The sequence below is a fragment of the Crocodylus porosus genome, unplaced genomic scaffold (assembly GCF_001723895.1).
Source record: "Crocodylus porosus isolate Cpor-Errol unplaced genomic scaffold, CroPor_comp1, whole genome shotgun sequence".
NCBI lineage: Eukaryota > Metazoa > Chordata > Crocodylia > Crocodylidae > Crocodylus > Crocodylus porosus.
This window is the reverse complement of record NW_017728938.1, coordinates 116,758-130,678: the sequence shown is the minus strand read 5'-3', so window position 1 is coordinate 130,678 and position 13,921 is coordinate 116,758. Positions and strand designations below refer to the sequence as shown.

General features: G+C 44.0%; 2 protein-coding genes across 2 annotated transcripts in view; one reads left to right on the top strand and one right to left on the bottom strand.

Moving 5' to 3' along the window:
- TNNC1 (troponin C1, slow skeletal and cardiac type) overlaps positions 1-13,041 on the top strand; it is a 17,510-nt gene extending 4,469 nt beyond the window's left edge. The window contains exons 2-6 of the mRNA XM_019547396.1: positions 1,915-1,945; positions 5,287-5,433; positions 7,720-7,834; positions 10,837-10,973; positions 12,225-13,041. Of these exons, the coding sequence (XP_019402941.1) occupies positions 1,915-1,945; positions 5,287-5,433; positions 7,720-7,834; positions 10,837-10,973; positions 12,225-12,256 (462 nt within the window). The 3' untranslated portion in view covers positions 12,257-13,041. The remainder of the gene's footprint in view (positions 1-1,914; positions 1,946-5,286; positions 5,434-7,719; positions 7,835-10,836; positions 10,974-12,224) is intronic.
- The window catches only part of LOC109318265 (stabilin-1-like), a 449,042-nt gene that overhangs the window by 319,093 nt on the left and 116,028 nt on the right, over positions 1-13,921 (bottom strand). The gene's annotated exons all lie outside the window — the stretch shown is intronic.

Below are 13,921 nucleotides of genomic sequence, written 5' to 3'. Positions count from 1 at the left end.
GGGGGAGTGGGAGAGGAGTGGGCCTGGGCCCAAGGGGGAAACGAGGCCTGCTCCTTCCCTCCCCCAGCTGCTGCCAGATCAAGCCAGGCCCCTCCCTTGGCCCCCCGCTCCATCCTCTGTGTCCCCACCATCATGGTGGCAGGCTGCCTTCTGTCAAAATGCTTCTTCATCCTCCAATTGGCTGTTTGTCAGCCAATCAGAGCGCGAATAAAGTGTTACAGACAGACAGGCAGACTTAGGCTTTTATAATATTAGAATACTAATCGGACCTCATTGATATTTGTGCTTGATATAATAATGGCAGAAATTGGAAATACTTTTACAGGCCAGTACAGCTGAACACTATGCTAAATGAAGTCATTTATGTGTAATAGCAAAGTAAGCATGCCAGTCATGTCACAACACCTCTGCTTCTCCACCAACTCAATGTTCTGCAGCAGTCGTGGTGTGGACTGAGGGAGCAACAAGGCCAGGCTGGAGACTATTACCTATAGCCTATAATAGGCTGCAGAAATACTGCAGAGCTACTCTCTGACCTGGCCATTGTTCAGGCATGCACTCTTTTCCTACCTCATAGTTCTGAACACACAGCCTATTTATTTAACCTGAGATTTGCAGGAGAAAGGAGGGTGAACAACACATTTTTCTCATTCCAATTTAGTAATGTAAATTCATTTTGTTTCTTTATTTAACACCTTTTACCTACTCCATCTTACCTCCTTCTTGCAGCACACTATACATCCCTGGAGCACCAGTGATTTAAGATTGCAATAGAAAATGGAATGGAATGCCTTCCATTTTCATGACAATCAATGCTATAAAACTCAGGAAACAAATACCTGTTTAACACATTCCCTTATTCTTCCAGGTCCCATCCTGACCCCAATTGAGACTGGGCTGTAAGATTCTTTTCAATGGGTGTTGAATGTTAGGGAATGGGTCAAAAACATACAAAAGCAAAGAGTAGTCTCTGAATGCTTTATCCAAAAATAGCGAAAAGGAGATGCAGATGAATCTTTATGAAGGTCAATCAGTTATTAATGGGCTAGGTCAGGAATACTCAATGCCAAGCATGCAGGTCGGATCTGACTCCCTCTGCTGTGTCATCTGGCCCATAGGTCCATGAGGACCTCTGCAGGCTATAGCCCTATGTGTTAGATTGGGCACACAGCATGACACTGGACCTTATCCCAGCACATGAGGCTGGGTGGTGGCAGCACTGGCCTCTGGTGCCCAATCCCAGTGTGTGGGGCTGGGTGGGAATAGTATGGAGCCCAGTGCTGGTGCACTGGGTCCTATCTGGCCCACAGAGCAGCCCCATGCAACTCATCTGACTCATGGAACCCAAAGGTTGAGTGCTACTAGGCCAGACAGTTTGGTAGGCTTGTGGAATCTAAGGTCAAAATGGCCTGTTACAATTATCTAGCCTAACTGCCCATGTAAAACAAGCTATAGAGCTTCACTTGGTTACTCCTGTGTCTGACAACAATTAGAGGCCAAATGAAAATCTCTTTTTTAGAAAGACATCCAATTCTGATCTACAGACTCCCAACAATAGAGAATTAATTATTCCCAGTATTCTTTATATATGAAAAATGCATTTCTTATTTGGGCCCCCTACTGCAAATAGTTAAATGATGCTTTCTAGTACATGCACTCTACCAAATAATTTAACTCCAGGAAAATAAAAAATAATATATTTTTAAATGTGAAGAATTACATTATATATTAAAAAGCTACTGTGTCAAAACCACTTACACTAGTTAAAATACCTTCTACACCTCAAGAAGGGCAGTTGTGAGTTAGTTAACATTTGTAAAGCATTTTTGAACCAGTAGTGTGTTATATAAATGAAGTTAACAATTAGTGATGACTAATAAAATGAATCAGTTTCTCTTTTTATTTTAATTACAGGTTGAACAGTTGACAGAAGAACAGAAAAATGGTAGGTGTATCTTTAAAACTGACATAACTGTGGACAAAAGATTATCTCTTCTGGCAAGTCCATTATCAACCTATGGCATTACTTTGTGGCTTCAGCAGCCAACCCAGGTTCTGCAGTTAGCTGCTACAAGTGATAGACAATAGGGCTGTGCGAAATGGCACCGTTCCGTTTTGCCTTGAGTTTCAACAGTTCAACAGAACAGTGTTTCATCTCAAATTTCATTTTGAGTCAAAACAGCTGTTCCATTCCATTCCATTGAAACAGAAAGGCCATTTCGACACTGCTTCAAGTTTCACTGGGGATGGGAAGTCAGACCAGCTAAGCTAACTTCCCATCCCCAGTGCTGGGGTGAGAGGCAGTCCAGCTGGGCTGCTTTCCTGTCTAGATTGTGCCAGGGGTGGAAGGCAGCCCAGCTAGCGCAGGGCACAGTACAATCTAGCGTGGGAGATGGGAAAGCAGCCCAGCTGGGCTGCCTTCCACTCCCAGTGCAGAGGATGGGAAAGCGGCCCAGCTAGGCTCTCATTCCCCTACAGGATCTTGTGCTGAGGATGGGACGTCATCCCAGCTGGACTGACTTCCCATCCCCAGCCTATGGTCAAAATGTTCTGACTTTTGAAACGTTTCAACCAGCCTCATTTTGTTTCAAGGCTATTTTGAGGGCCTTTGTTTTTTTCAATTTTGCTATTTTGACCTCAAAATTGGTCAAAACTGTGTTGAAATAAAATGACCGGCAAAATTTTGCACAGCCCTAATAGACAACCTTTCAGCAGTCAGACAAAATAAAGTGCAAAGCAAATGAATCTTCATTACAAGGCTTAAGTAAAAGGATTAAAACCAGAAGACTAATTCCTATGATAATGTTTAATGCTATTTCATATCTTAATGCTATTTAGGTTACACATAACATATAATAAATATAGTGGGGATTTTGTCAGGCCTCTGAGTAATCCCATGTCAAAAATCCTGAAACATAATATGGAAAGGAAGTACTGTACTAGAAATCCTGTGAAAAAGCCTATTCTTATGACATATCTGGCTCATATTTTTAAATTGAAGATGTATGGAAATCATAGAGCTGGAAAAGTGGGAATTTGGGGTTATGTATGCAAAGTGAACCATTACATTTTAGCTGTGCTAGATTCCTCGACTGCATCTGACAATGGCTGTCAACAGTGTCTTCAAAACTCCTTACTCATCAGCAGGGATCCTGGTTTTCTCTGTTTAAAAAACCCAAATTCTCTGCTTACAAAAAATCCAAAATTCTCTCATTTAAAACCCCCAAATCCATGTTTTTCCATGATTAAAATGAAGCCCCTATTTATATAGGCGTCAGTTGAACACAATGTTTTATTAATATATTTACCATTTTAAAGAAATCTGGAAGCCAATCAGTGCCTCATTCATCATAATAAAATAATTTCTGAATATCTATATATTCTGGTGTTTGATTTTGTTTTTTATCATAAGAAATCAGAGCTCCCCCTGCCCCCTTTTCTCATCAGGACACAGGTCAAACTTCAGTCATCTCCCCAGTTGCTTTGTGGTACTAAGCAGCCTTGATATGCAGTTGACTTTCATTCCCAAGCCACACCCACCCCAACACTACCAGTGCCCCTCACTTCTAACCCACAAACTCTGCTCCCACCTTTACCTCTCAGTCCCAACCCACAGCCCCCTGGCTATGGGACCTGATGGCTGCTGCACCCAGAATAGAGTACAGAGCCCAGGCCCCTACTCCATGGGTGGCACAGCTGGAGCAGAGCTGAGCAGAGCCTGTGCGGGGTGGGGGAAGATGTGGGCTGCCCACTGTGGGCTCAAGCCCGCCTTGCTACCCTCCCCTTGGGAGTCCAGGTGGCCTTGCAGGTAGAACCTGGGACAGGAGGGTGAAGTGGGGCAAGGAGGCTGGTGCAACTGCTGTTGGGACCCCTGTGCCAGCTGTGCCATGGTGGTGAAGCACCCCCTGCCCGCCTGGCAGCAGCAAAGGTGGCAGCACAAAGTTGTGCCCCCTGCTGCTGTTGGTGAGCAGAGGGCACATTACAATGGGGGTGTGGCTGGTGTGAGGGTCCTGGCAGGGGCAGCAGTGGTGGCATTGAGCCTCTCCACCCCACTCCACTCTCCCAAAACAGGTCCCACCCCCTGGGTTGCAGAGGCCCCTGGAGGGAGGACAGGAGAGCAGGAAGCCCTGAACCATAGGCGGCAGAAGTGCGGGACTAATGGGGCTTATCCCCTGCAAAATGTGGGGCAGCAGTAGGGCCACAAGGCAGCCCAGCCAAGGGCTTCTGGTGGGGAGGGAGTGGGTCTGCAGCTGGGGCTGAAACTAGGGGAGGGGCAGGCACTGCACAGCTAGCAGGGTTCAGGACTGAGCCGTGAGCAGCTTGTCCAGGGGGCACAGCTCCTGCTGCTACCTGCACCCCAGGAGGCACGGGGGGCATGTGACCCTGGATCTGCATGGGGCAGGACAGGCTGCCAGTGCGGGCTGGGGCCGGGGCTGCACTGGGCTGGGCTGTTCCTGGCAGGAGGGGAGGCTGGGCTGGGAAAGAGCCCAGCTTCCACCCCAGCCCACAGTGACACCCTGCCCTGCCATGCTCCACACAGATCCAGGGGCATGCTCCCCCATGCACTTCTGGGATGTGTACAGCAGTGGGAGCCACCACCCTTTCCCTGCATCCCCTGGAGAGAAACAATGACTCAGTGCAGGGCAGGTGCGGGGGTCCTGAGGGCTCCATCCCATCTGGCCCGGCAGTGCAGCCAAGCCCCAGTCTCCCTCTCAGCATGGGCACCTCAATCTGCACCCCCCCTACATGGCCTTTTTTCCTCCCTCCCCACATCACCTATGCCCCCTCCCCTCATAAACTTACCTACAGGCAGCTGGGGGAGCTGTTCTCCACCTCAGCCTAGCCATGTTGCTGGCCATGTGCATGTGTGTGTGTGCACCTGGCACTCCCTGGTCCCACTCCCCCCAGCCCCCAAACAGCCCTTTGCAGGCTGGAACTCTGCCAGCCTGCAAGAGAAAACTGGTGGTTTCCCATGTTTTTCTCGTTTAAAGGAGAAAATCTGACTCTTTCCGCAGCAAATAGAAAAGCTGGATCCCTGCTCATCAGGACTGACTGTAGTGGGTTAAAATGAATATGGAGCTGAGCTGACCCTGTTGCCACAAGCAGGGCAATCAATTTCCTACCAACGTGACATCTATTTACAATCACAGCTCACAGTTAAAAAGGAATCTGTTGACATTCCTTTGAGGTTTGTCTGTTACTACAGTAGTGAATCTTTATTGATATCCTTAATGCTGACTTCTATCAACAGAGACTAACACCTTCCTGTCTAATTCCTCTCTCTAGAGTTCAAGGCTGCCTTTGATATCTTTGTCTTGGGCGCAGAGGATGGCTGTATCAGTACAAAGGAACTTGGGAAGGTGATGAGAATGTTGGGGCAGAACCCCACCCCTGAGGAGCTGCAGGAGATGATAGATGAGGTGGATGAAGATGGTAAGCTATTCTCTTAAATCTTCTAGGTGCCAACAGTGCACATCAAAGCATTCACAGTGCCACAACACTGCACAACATTGTGTGATGTTCAATGCTGTACTTGAATGTCACACTTTGGTAGCTTTTACCTAGTCCTTCTACTTCTGATTTATAGTAGGTGGATCACTACTAACCAGATTTTTGTTTGCTGAAGGTTTTCATGGACAATGAAGATACTACGACACATCATAAGATTAACAATTTGCCTCAGTCTCACTGCCTAAGATTTCATCACCTCCTATTGTCTTGCAGCATACTGCTGGTTTGCTTGTCTCCCCCAGCACTACTCTGCTACCTCCTCTCTGCCCTCCCCACCCTCCTCCCTTCCCCTGTATTTTATATTTTAATTTCTCTATCCTTCTTGTACACTACTTTCTGCACATTCCACAGCCTCTGATGAAGTGAGCTTCAGCTCACAAAAACTGTGCTATGCATCTGCTTTGGTTAGTCTATGAGGTGTAAATCTACCTGCATTCTAATATATTGCAGGCCAGACAGTTGTCACCCTCCCCTGTATTCATGGTGGTGCTTTTCAGAGGCGTCATATGTACATATTTCTTATAAGTTGTTCCATGTAGTTGAAATTCTACACCCTCGTGGAAACTTTCATAGTTTCATAGTTTCTAGGGTCAGAAGGAACCTGAGCAGATCATCAAGTTCGATTCCCTGCCATGGCAGGAAAGAGTACTGGGGTCAAACGACCCCAGCAAGGTGTTCATCCAGCCTCCATTTAAAGACCCCATGGTAGGAGCCAGCACCACTTCTCTTGGAAGTTGGTTCCAGATCCTAGCTGCCCTGACAGTGAAGTAGCGCTTCCTGATATCTAGCCTGAATTTCCCCTCTGCCAGCTTCTGACCGTTATTTCTAGTCACTCCTGGGAGTGCTTGCGGAAACAGGGACTCCCCCAATGCCTGCTGGTCCCCTCTGACCAGTTTGTATCAGGCCACTAGATTCCCCCTCAGCCTTCTCTTGTGGAGGCTGAACAGGTTCAGGTCCCTTAGCCTTTTCTCATAGGGCCTGCCCTGCTGCCCCCTGATCATGCGGGTGGCCCTCCTCCGGACCTTCTCCATGTTGTCCACATCCCCTGAAGTGTGGTGCCCAGAACTGGATGCAGTACTCCAACTGTGGCCTGACCAGTGCCGCATAGAGGGGGAGGACCACCTCCTTGGACCTGCTTGAGATGCATCTGTGGATGCATGACAAGGTACGGTTAGCCTTCCTGACCGCGGATCCAGAACTTAATGGATTCTAGTTGGGTACAGGGCTCTGCCTGTATGGTACAACTTGTGTAAAGGGCCCATAATTTATAAAATAGCATAGCTGAGATTTTCAAAGAAACCCAAAAAATATAGGTGCTCACACCTGCTGAATTTCAATGCTTGCTTTAGTGCTGTAGGCTCCTGTGGCAAATCCAGACTAAATGATGAAAGATGCTAAGAATAGTGATTATTATTACTGTAATGAATGCAGATAGATTTCTCAAACTTATGTTAAGGGACACAGGTACTCAGACACTACAGGGGACACAGTAAGGACCTGTACAGACTAGGACACATGACAAAGATTATAAGTTAAACATCGAAACTTCTATGAGTGCAGATTCTGTATGTGCAAATTTTTATCACCAAACAAAATCTTCAGAGCTTAAATATGAAAATATATATACCAGTAACAGCAATTAAATTATTATAGCTATGAACAACTTCAAAATAACAAACCCATGAATTTATGAAGGCTACAGAGAAACAATAGAGCTAAAAAATGAAACAATAATCCATTTCTAAGCTACCAAAAGTTGGTTAAACAACATGAAAAAAACCCTATGAGTTAAGGAAAATTGATGTCATTTAAACACCCAATATACATTTTTTTACAATATAGTACAAATATAGGTCATCATTTTCCACTGTCTTGTACCTTATGTGGAAATTTACATCTATGCACAATGAGCATGAAATGTTAACATATCAGAATTTCCCTTATTAACATATTAGAATATGGGGTTTTTTGAGTTTGTAAGGACAAAATGACTACATCAATTGTGAATCTAACATATAATTTCTGTTACTCCATAATCTTTGAGACTGTCATTTGCTCTCAGTGCAACTACCTAGTATTCTACAGCTAAATCACCAATAGGAATTTAATCTCTATCTTGTGTATATGCATGTTCATTAAAGGAAAAGGACATGACAAATTGTCCTCCAGACCTCAGCATGATCTAACTTCATTTATTCCACTTTTCAGGCAGTGGCACTGTAGACTTCGATGAGTTCTTAGTTATGATGGTCCGATGTATGAAAGATGACAGCAAAGGAAAATCAGAAGAGGAACTCTCAGATCTATTCAGAATGTTTGATAAGTAAGAGGCTTGAGTGTAATATACCATATTTACTTGATTCTAAAAGAAGTTTTTCCCCCCCATTTAACATGAGGACAGGGCCAGATTAATTCATAGGTAAACAAGGCACATGCCTACGGCCCTAAGTGAAGAAGGGGCCCAGTTGTGCTTATTTTACATATAATAATTATTGAGTGAAAAAAGTAATATAAATATATAGTAAGTAGGGGCCCATGAGTTTGTTTGCCTAGAGGCCACTAAAGGGTTAATTTGGCCCTGCATGGGGGGAGGGAAAGTCCCTCATCTAAGATGTAAAAATGCAGTGGGGGGGCAACTGCAGCTCCAGGTTCAGCACCTACTTGGGATCCAGCTTTAGCTGCAGTGGTTGCCTCCCACCTCCCTTCTACCTGCACCCCTCCTCCACCCCCACCCCTCCACCCCTGCCATCCATTGGTGATGCGCAGAGGGTGCACATGTACCCATGTGCACCCCCTGAGATTGGCCACTGCTGGCAGTGTCTGTGGGCGGTCGCCAATCACTGCTTGCCACTTGCCAACCACTGCCCTCCCCACCACTGCCAAGACCGGTGTGGTTGCCTGTGGCCGGTCCCCCGTTTGGCCCGCCCTCACTGCCAACATCACCGCAGCCACCTGTGGGAGGGCCCCGCTTGCCGCAGCCACGCCTCCACCGCCAACACTGCTGCTGCCACCTGTGGGCAGTTGCTGTGCCCCTCCAGCCTCCAGAGGCATGAGGCATTCATGCTGCCATCTCCCCCTGTGCAGTCTCCCCCCACCCCATGCACTCTTTGGTCACTGCCTTCCCATTTACCTTTGCTCTGCATGGGCAGGGTCAGCACAGTCCCAGCCCAGCCTACTGCAGCAGCAAGCAGAGTGCATGGCAGCTACACCAGCTGGGCTAGGACTGTGTTCCATGCCCCAGGCTAGAATGGGGATGGAGCCTGCTACACAGAGCAAAAGGAAGGGGGAGAGTGGGGGCAGAGTGGCTGGACATGAGGGAGAAGGAGGGGGGTGTAGAGGCTGGGGAGGTGGCGTGAATGATGCGTGCCCCAGGTGTCTGGGGGAGCATGGCAGCACTGGCAGCAGTGACTGCCTGCAGCGGTGCACCGCCATACTCAGGGGGTGCATGTGCACCCGCGTGCACCCCCTACGCATCGCCAATGGGAGGTGGGGAAAGGGAGGAGCAGATGCTAGGGAGAAGGACAGGAGAGTAGAGGTGGCAGGGGTCAGACAGATGGCAGCAGGCAAGCACAAGCACAGGGCAAGCTGCTGAACCTCTACACCTACCCCCACACTGCCTGCTCCCCTGCAGTGGTGAGGAGGAATGAATTAAGACAACCCTTCACTAATTAGATTCAATACATGAGAGATTATAAGAAATGTATCATTTTTCCTTGCATAGAATCTAATAATTGTGTGTGTGTGTGGTGGGGGGGGTCATCTTACAATCAGGGTCATCTTATATTCAAGTAAATATTATATTAATTAAAAAAAGCCTACCCTGCAAATAGAAGTGATCTATTATTGTGGTGCCAGTAATGACTCCACAGTTAAGGCTGAACTAAGTTCTGCACAGTAGTGAATCCAGGAATGGGGGGAAAGTGGGTATGGCAAGAAGGGTACAGCACTTTGGTGGTACCATGCACATGCATTGCACTCTGAGCTCACTGCCTGGTCACAGTCAGTTCTTGCAGGAGCTCCATGTCAGCAGTGAACTCCAAACTCAGCAGTTGATCAGGGCAGGGTCTGGCTGGATCCCTGCTTTTACTTGGCTCTGCAGCCCAGGAAGTGAACGCTGCTACTGTTTGCCATTCACCTCTCTGCTCTCCCCCAGCACTATACCTAGACTCCTGGCAGCCCCAGGAAAACTTTTAGTATCACCCCACGCCCCCCTTCGCCAGAGATGGTAATAACAACAACAGCAACAACAAAAATAATAATACCATTTTTGGTCCCCCTTTCTGTCTGGGCCCTGGGCAGCCACCTGGTTCACCCATGCCTGTGTCCAGTCCTGCCCTCCCCTCCCTACTGAATTCAGCAGCTGGAGAAAGGAAGGGAATGACTGATAGCAGCAGCACTCAAAACCTGGGCTCTGAAGCTGTATGAAAGCCAGGGCTCTGGGCAGACATTGCAGAGCTCAAACGCAACACAACCAAAGGATCTGTCCTGGGTTTTGCACTTAAAGCAAAGAGTCAATCTTTTTATTGCATATAAGGAATACAGAATGTCCTCCCAAAATGTAGCACTCTGTTGTATCTTTTTTTTGCCCCAAATGATACTGACAATGAAATAGCGCTGAAGTTCATCTTCTAATTCTTTCATAGTTAAGACTAATTGAAATCTTGTGAGCAAGCCAAATTTGAAAAAAGGTGTTAATTATGTAAAATTAATGATTAGTGGATTTAACTATTAGGATTATAGATTGTAGGATTATAGATTAGGCCAGGTCTAGAGATCAGGCTTTGTCCATCTACACAAAAGAAAATCTTGAATATAGCTGGAGCAACAAATAGTTTACAAAAAGATTAGTGTTACAGGCCATAATTTTGTTATTCTTCATAAATGAAAATTTCCCTTTCAGCAGAAACTGACACTTAAAATAACTTCAGGGACACTAAAAATTGCCATCTTACAAAATAGATGCAATATGACTTTTAGAAAATGACTTAAGTACATCCTTAACTGTAGACACATTTGAAGTCCAAGATCTAAATCACTCACCAAAGTTTTTTTTTCTTCTGCAAATATGTCTTTATTGATTATCAGAAACAAAAAGTCATCATTCTCTTTTAGCATCCCTGATGCATATTAATCTTAAAAGATGGTTTCCCCAGAAAAGAGAGAGCCAATGTCTTCTCATTTATTTATCTTCTTAATTTATGTGGGAAGTACAAGTGAATGGGTTACTAGGGGCAGTTATGTAGAAGTGATATAACATGGTTTGGAATGTCCCATCTATTTCCCCTACATTGAGCTATTCCAACTTTGAGCAATTCTGTTGCACAGAAATGCTGATGGATACATTGACCTTGAAGAGCTAAAGATCATGCTGCAGGCTACAGGTGAGACCATCACTGAAGATGATATAGAGGAGCTGATGAGAGATGGAGACAAAAACAACGATGGCAAGATTGATTATGATGGTAGGTTTCTTAAGTGCACAACTTGGGAATTGCAGGAGATGGAGATCTGAATCCGTCTTCAAATTTTCTAAAGTTTAGTTTCATCTCACCTCTAAAATATGAGGGTTGTTAATCCTACATTTTCAAAGCAGCCTTCAGATTTACACTGTAGCACATGAAAACCTAAATTATTTTGTAAGAGGAATACTTTGAATGGTGATGTGTCAGATCGTTCCCTTACTTTGCATAGATATGGTTTGTCATAATTTACATATAAAAATTTACAAATTAACTTCACACATACAAATTTAAAGGCTGGGCTAGGACTATTATTTTCCCCAAAAACAATAAACTAAAACTATTATATTGATTTTGTGAATAAAACACATTTCCCATTAGATTCCATTTTAAATCTGTCTATGCTACTCTCTGCAGTATTGTTTCCGTAAGGCACTATTTATGCCTTAATCCAGAAATTTGCTCTGTGAAATCTGACCCTTGTGTCTATACATAGACCCATTGACCCTAGCGGGGGTTCTGCATGGTACATATGTTTAAATACAAGTAACATGCTCTAGGATAAGAGTCTCAATCTATAATGATAGATGCACTAATGCAATGGAAAAGCCATGCTCTCAAGTCATCATTGCTTAAAATGAATATTGGACTATTACATATATATGAGAGCTAATCAATATCAGCATTTGGAAAAACAACTATGATGCTATAAGTTGATTAAAAATTAACACTTTTCAAAAAAGATTGCATTTTTTGCAAAACATTTTTGTCAATTTAAAAAAAAAATCCTGATCAGCTGCAATGCACAGATATTTTGTATGAGGATAGAGTTTGAAAATCCACAGAAGTAAATGCTATGATTTTTCAAATGTTATCTTGAGGCAAATCCTCAGTTCATATAAGTGGGTACAAATCTACTGAATTCATGAGAGCAATTCTTATTTGCAAACTGAGATCCAGGCCACTATCTTTTGGGAAACATCCTCCACTATAAGTTTTCCGTGAATCTTTCCCTACCTGTGCTTGTCCTCGGTTTTACATTTTAGTGGCATGCGTCTCAGAATGAGTAACATACAATCTTCTATTGCTGGTAGAAAACTAGCTGTGATAAGCGGTGTTTATGAATATGAAGAGGAGACAAGAAATAAGGAGAATACAGTTATCTTAGAAATCAGTTGAAAGAATGCTGATTCAGAGTGACTTTCCAATTGTCTTTGAATATGCACATGCCTTTCATTTTCCTTTCTTTTACAGAGTTCTTGGAGTTTATGAAGGGAGTCGAATAAATCTGAAACAACAGGATGAACAGCCTTGTCTTTTAAATCCCTCCAATTACTTGTGTCATCAACTTGGTTATGTCCCCTTGGCTGCTAGCATGAAGAATGTATTGAACAGGGTGGCCGTACACAGAATACAGTGTTTTCATATCGAAGTGCCTCAGATGATTGCTCCATGAAGATTTAGATAAGAATGCTGTAACACAATTGTGTATTAGTTATTAAAGTTCCCTTGTGCAAGTGTCAAGTCTTGATCAATCTAGAGTAGATGAGATAACAAAAATATTATATCTGTAAGAAACATTTTGTCTATAGTCTAACAGTAACCGCTCAACTATAAAAAACAAACAAATAATTGACTATTACTAAAGCACCACATGTTGTCAGATATTGCATGTGACCCCTCCGTGAATTGTTTACTAAAAGGTTGCATGTTTCTTATAGCTGTGCACTGAATTATGCATTTGGAGAAATTCCTGTTCCTGATTAAGTGAATAAGTATTAGGTTTAATGCTACCATGATTTGGTCTTCAGCACTTCTGGGGCTAATCATATTGCATGGAACAATTTACAATGAAATATTAATTTGTGTTTGAACCTTAAGTAGAATGATGATTTGACACATTTTAACTGTCACTGAAAATTCAGATTTAAGTAGAAAAATGCAATATACAGTCTGTACTCTGCTTCCTCCTCTACCTATCATGACGGATTTCCATTATTGTGCCAGTCTGCTCTGTGCGCAAAAATACAATTCCTTTTTGAAATGCTAATAAAAATATTCATAAGCCAGAGTGGTTGATTTGTTATTTGATGTTTGACAAAAGCCATTTATTGTTACAGTTTTAAAATACTCAAAAGACTATTTTCAGATGAAATAAGTGAAGTGTGTTGCCAGGTTTTCATGAGAACAACTGGATCAGGGTGAAGAGAGTCTTCATGTTTTTGGGAATAATGCATTATTCAGTAGCATTCAGAATCTCTATTACTGAAAGTGGAAGTCACTTACATCATGTCACAAGTATCCACAACACTACTATCATATGGTAAGATATGTTTTGTAAGTTGTCATTATCAGATCAGAAGCTCTTCAGGGCTCTTCAGAATTTGTCCTCAACAGAATAAAAAAGAATAGGAAAGGAAGGGACCTCAGGAGTTCATCTAGTCCAACCCCCCTGCTTGAAGCAGGACCATCCCCAACTAGATCATCCCAGGCAGGGCTTTGTCAAGCCAGGCCTTAGAAACCTTCAAGGATTGAGATTGTACCACCTCTCTAGGTAACCTGTTCCAGTGCTTCACCATCGTCCTAATGTTTAATAGCTTTGGTTTTTTCCCCCCGGCATGATGATTCTGTAAATTTCTGAGGTATTCACACAGTAATTCTCAACATTTTTACATCCAAGGCACCCCCTCAGAAAATTCCAGCTCTTAGTGTTCACTCTTTTTTTAGGGGTGGAAAGTATGGGAAGAGTTGATTGGTGAAAAGAAAGTAGGAAGGATCCCTGGAAAGAATGAATTTAAGGAAGCATGTGAAGCAGGAAGTTTCATAGTTTCATAGTTGGTAGGGTTACAAGGGACCTGAGCAGATCATCAAGTCCGACCCCCCTGCCATGGCAGGAAAGAGTACTGGGGTCAAACGACCCCAGCAAGGTATTTGTCTAGCCTTGTCTTAAA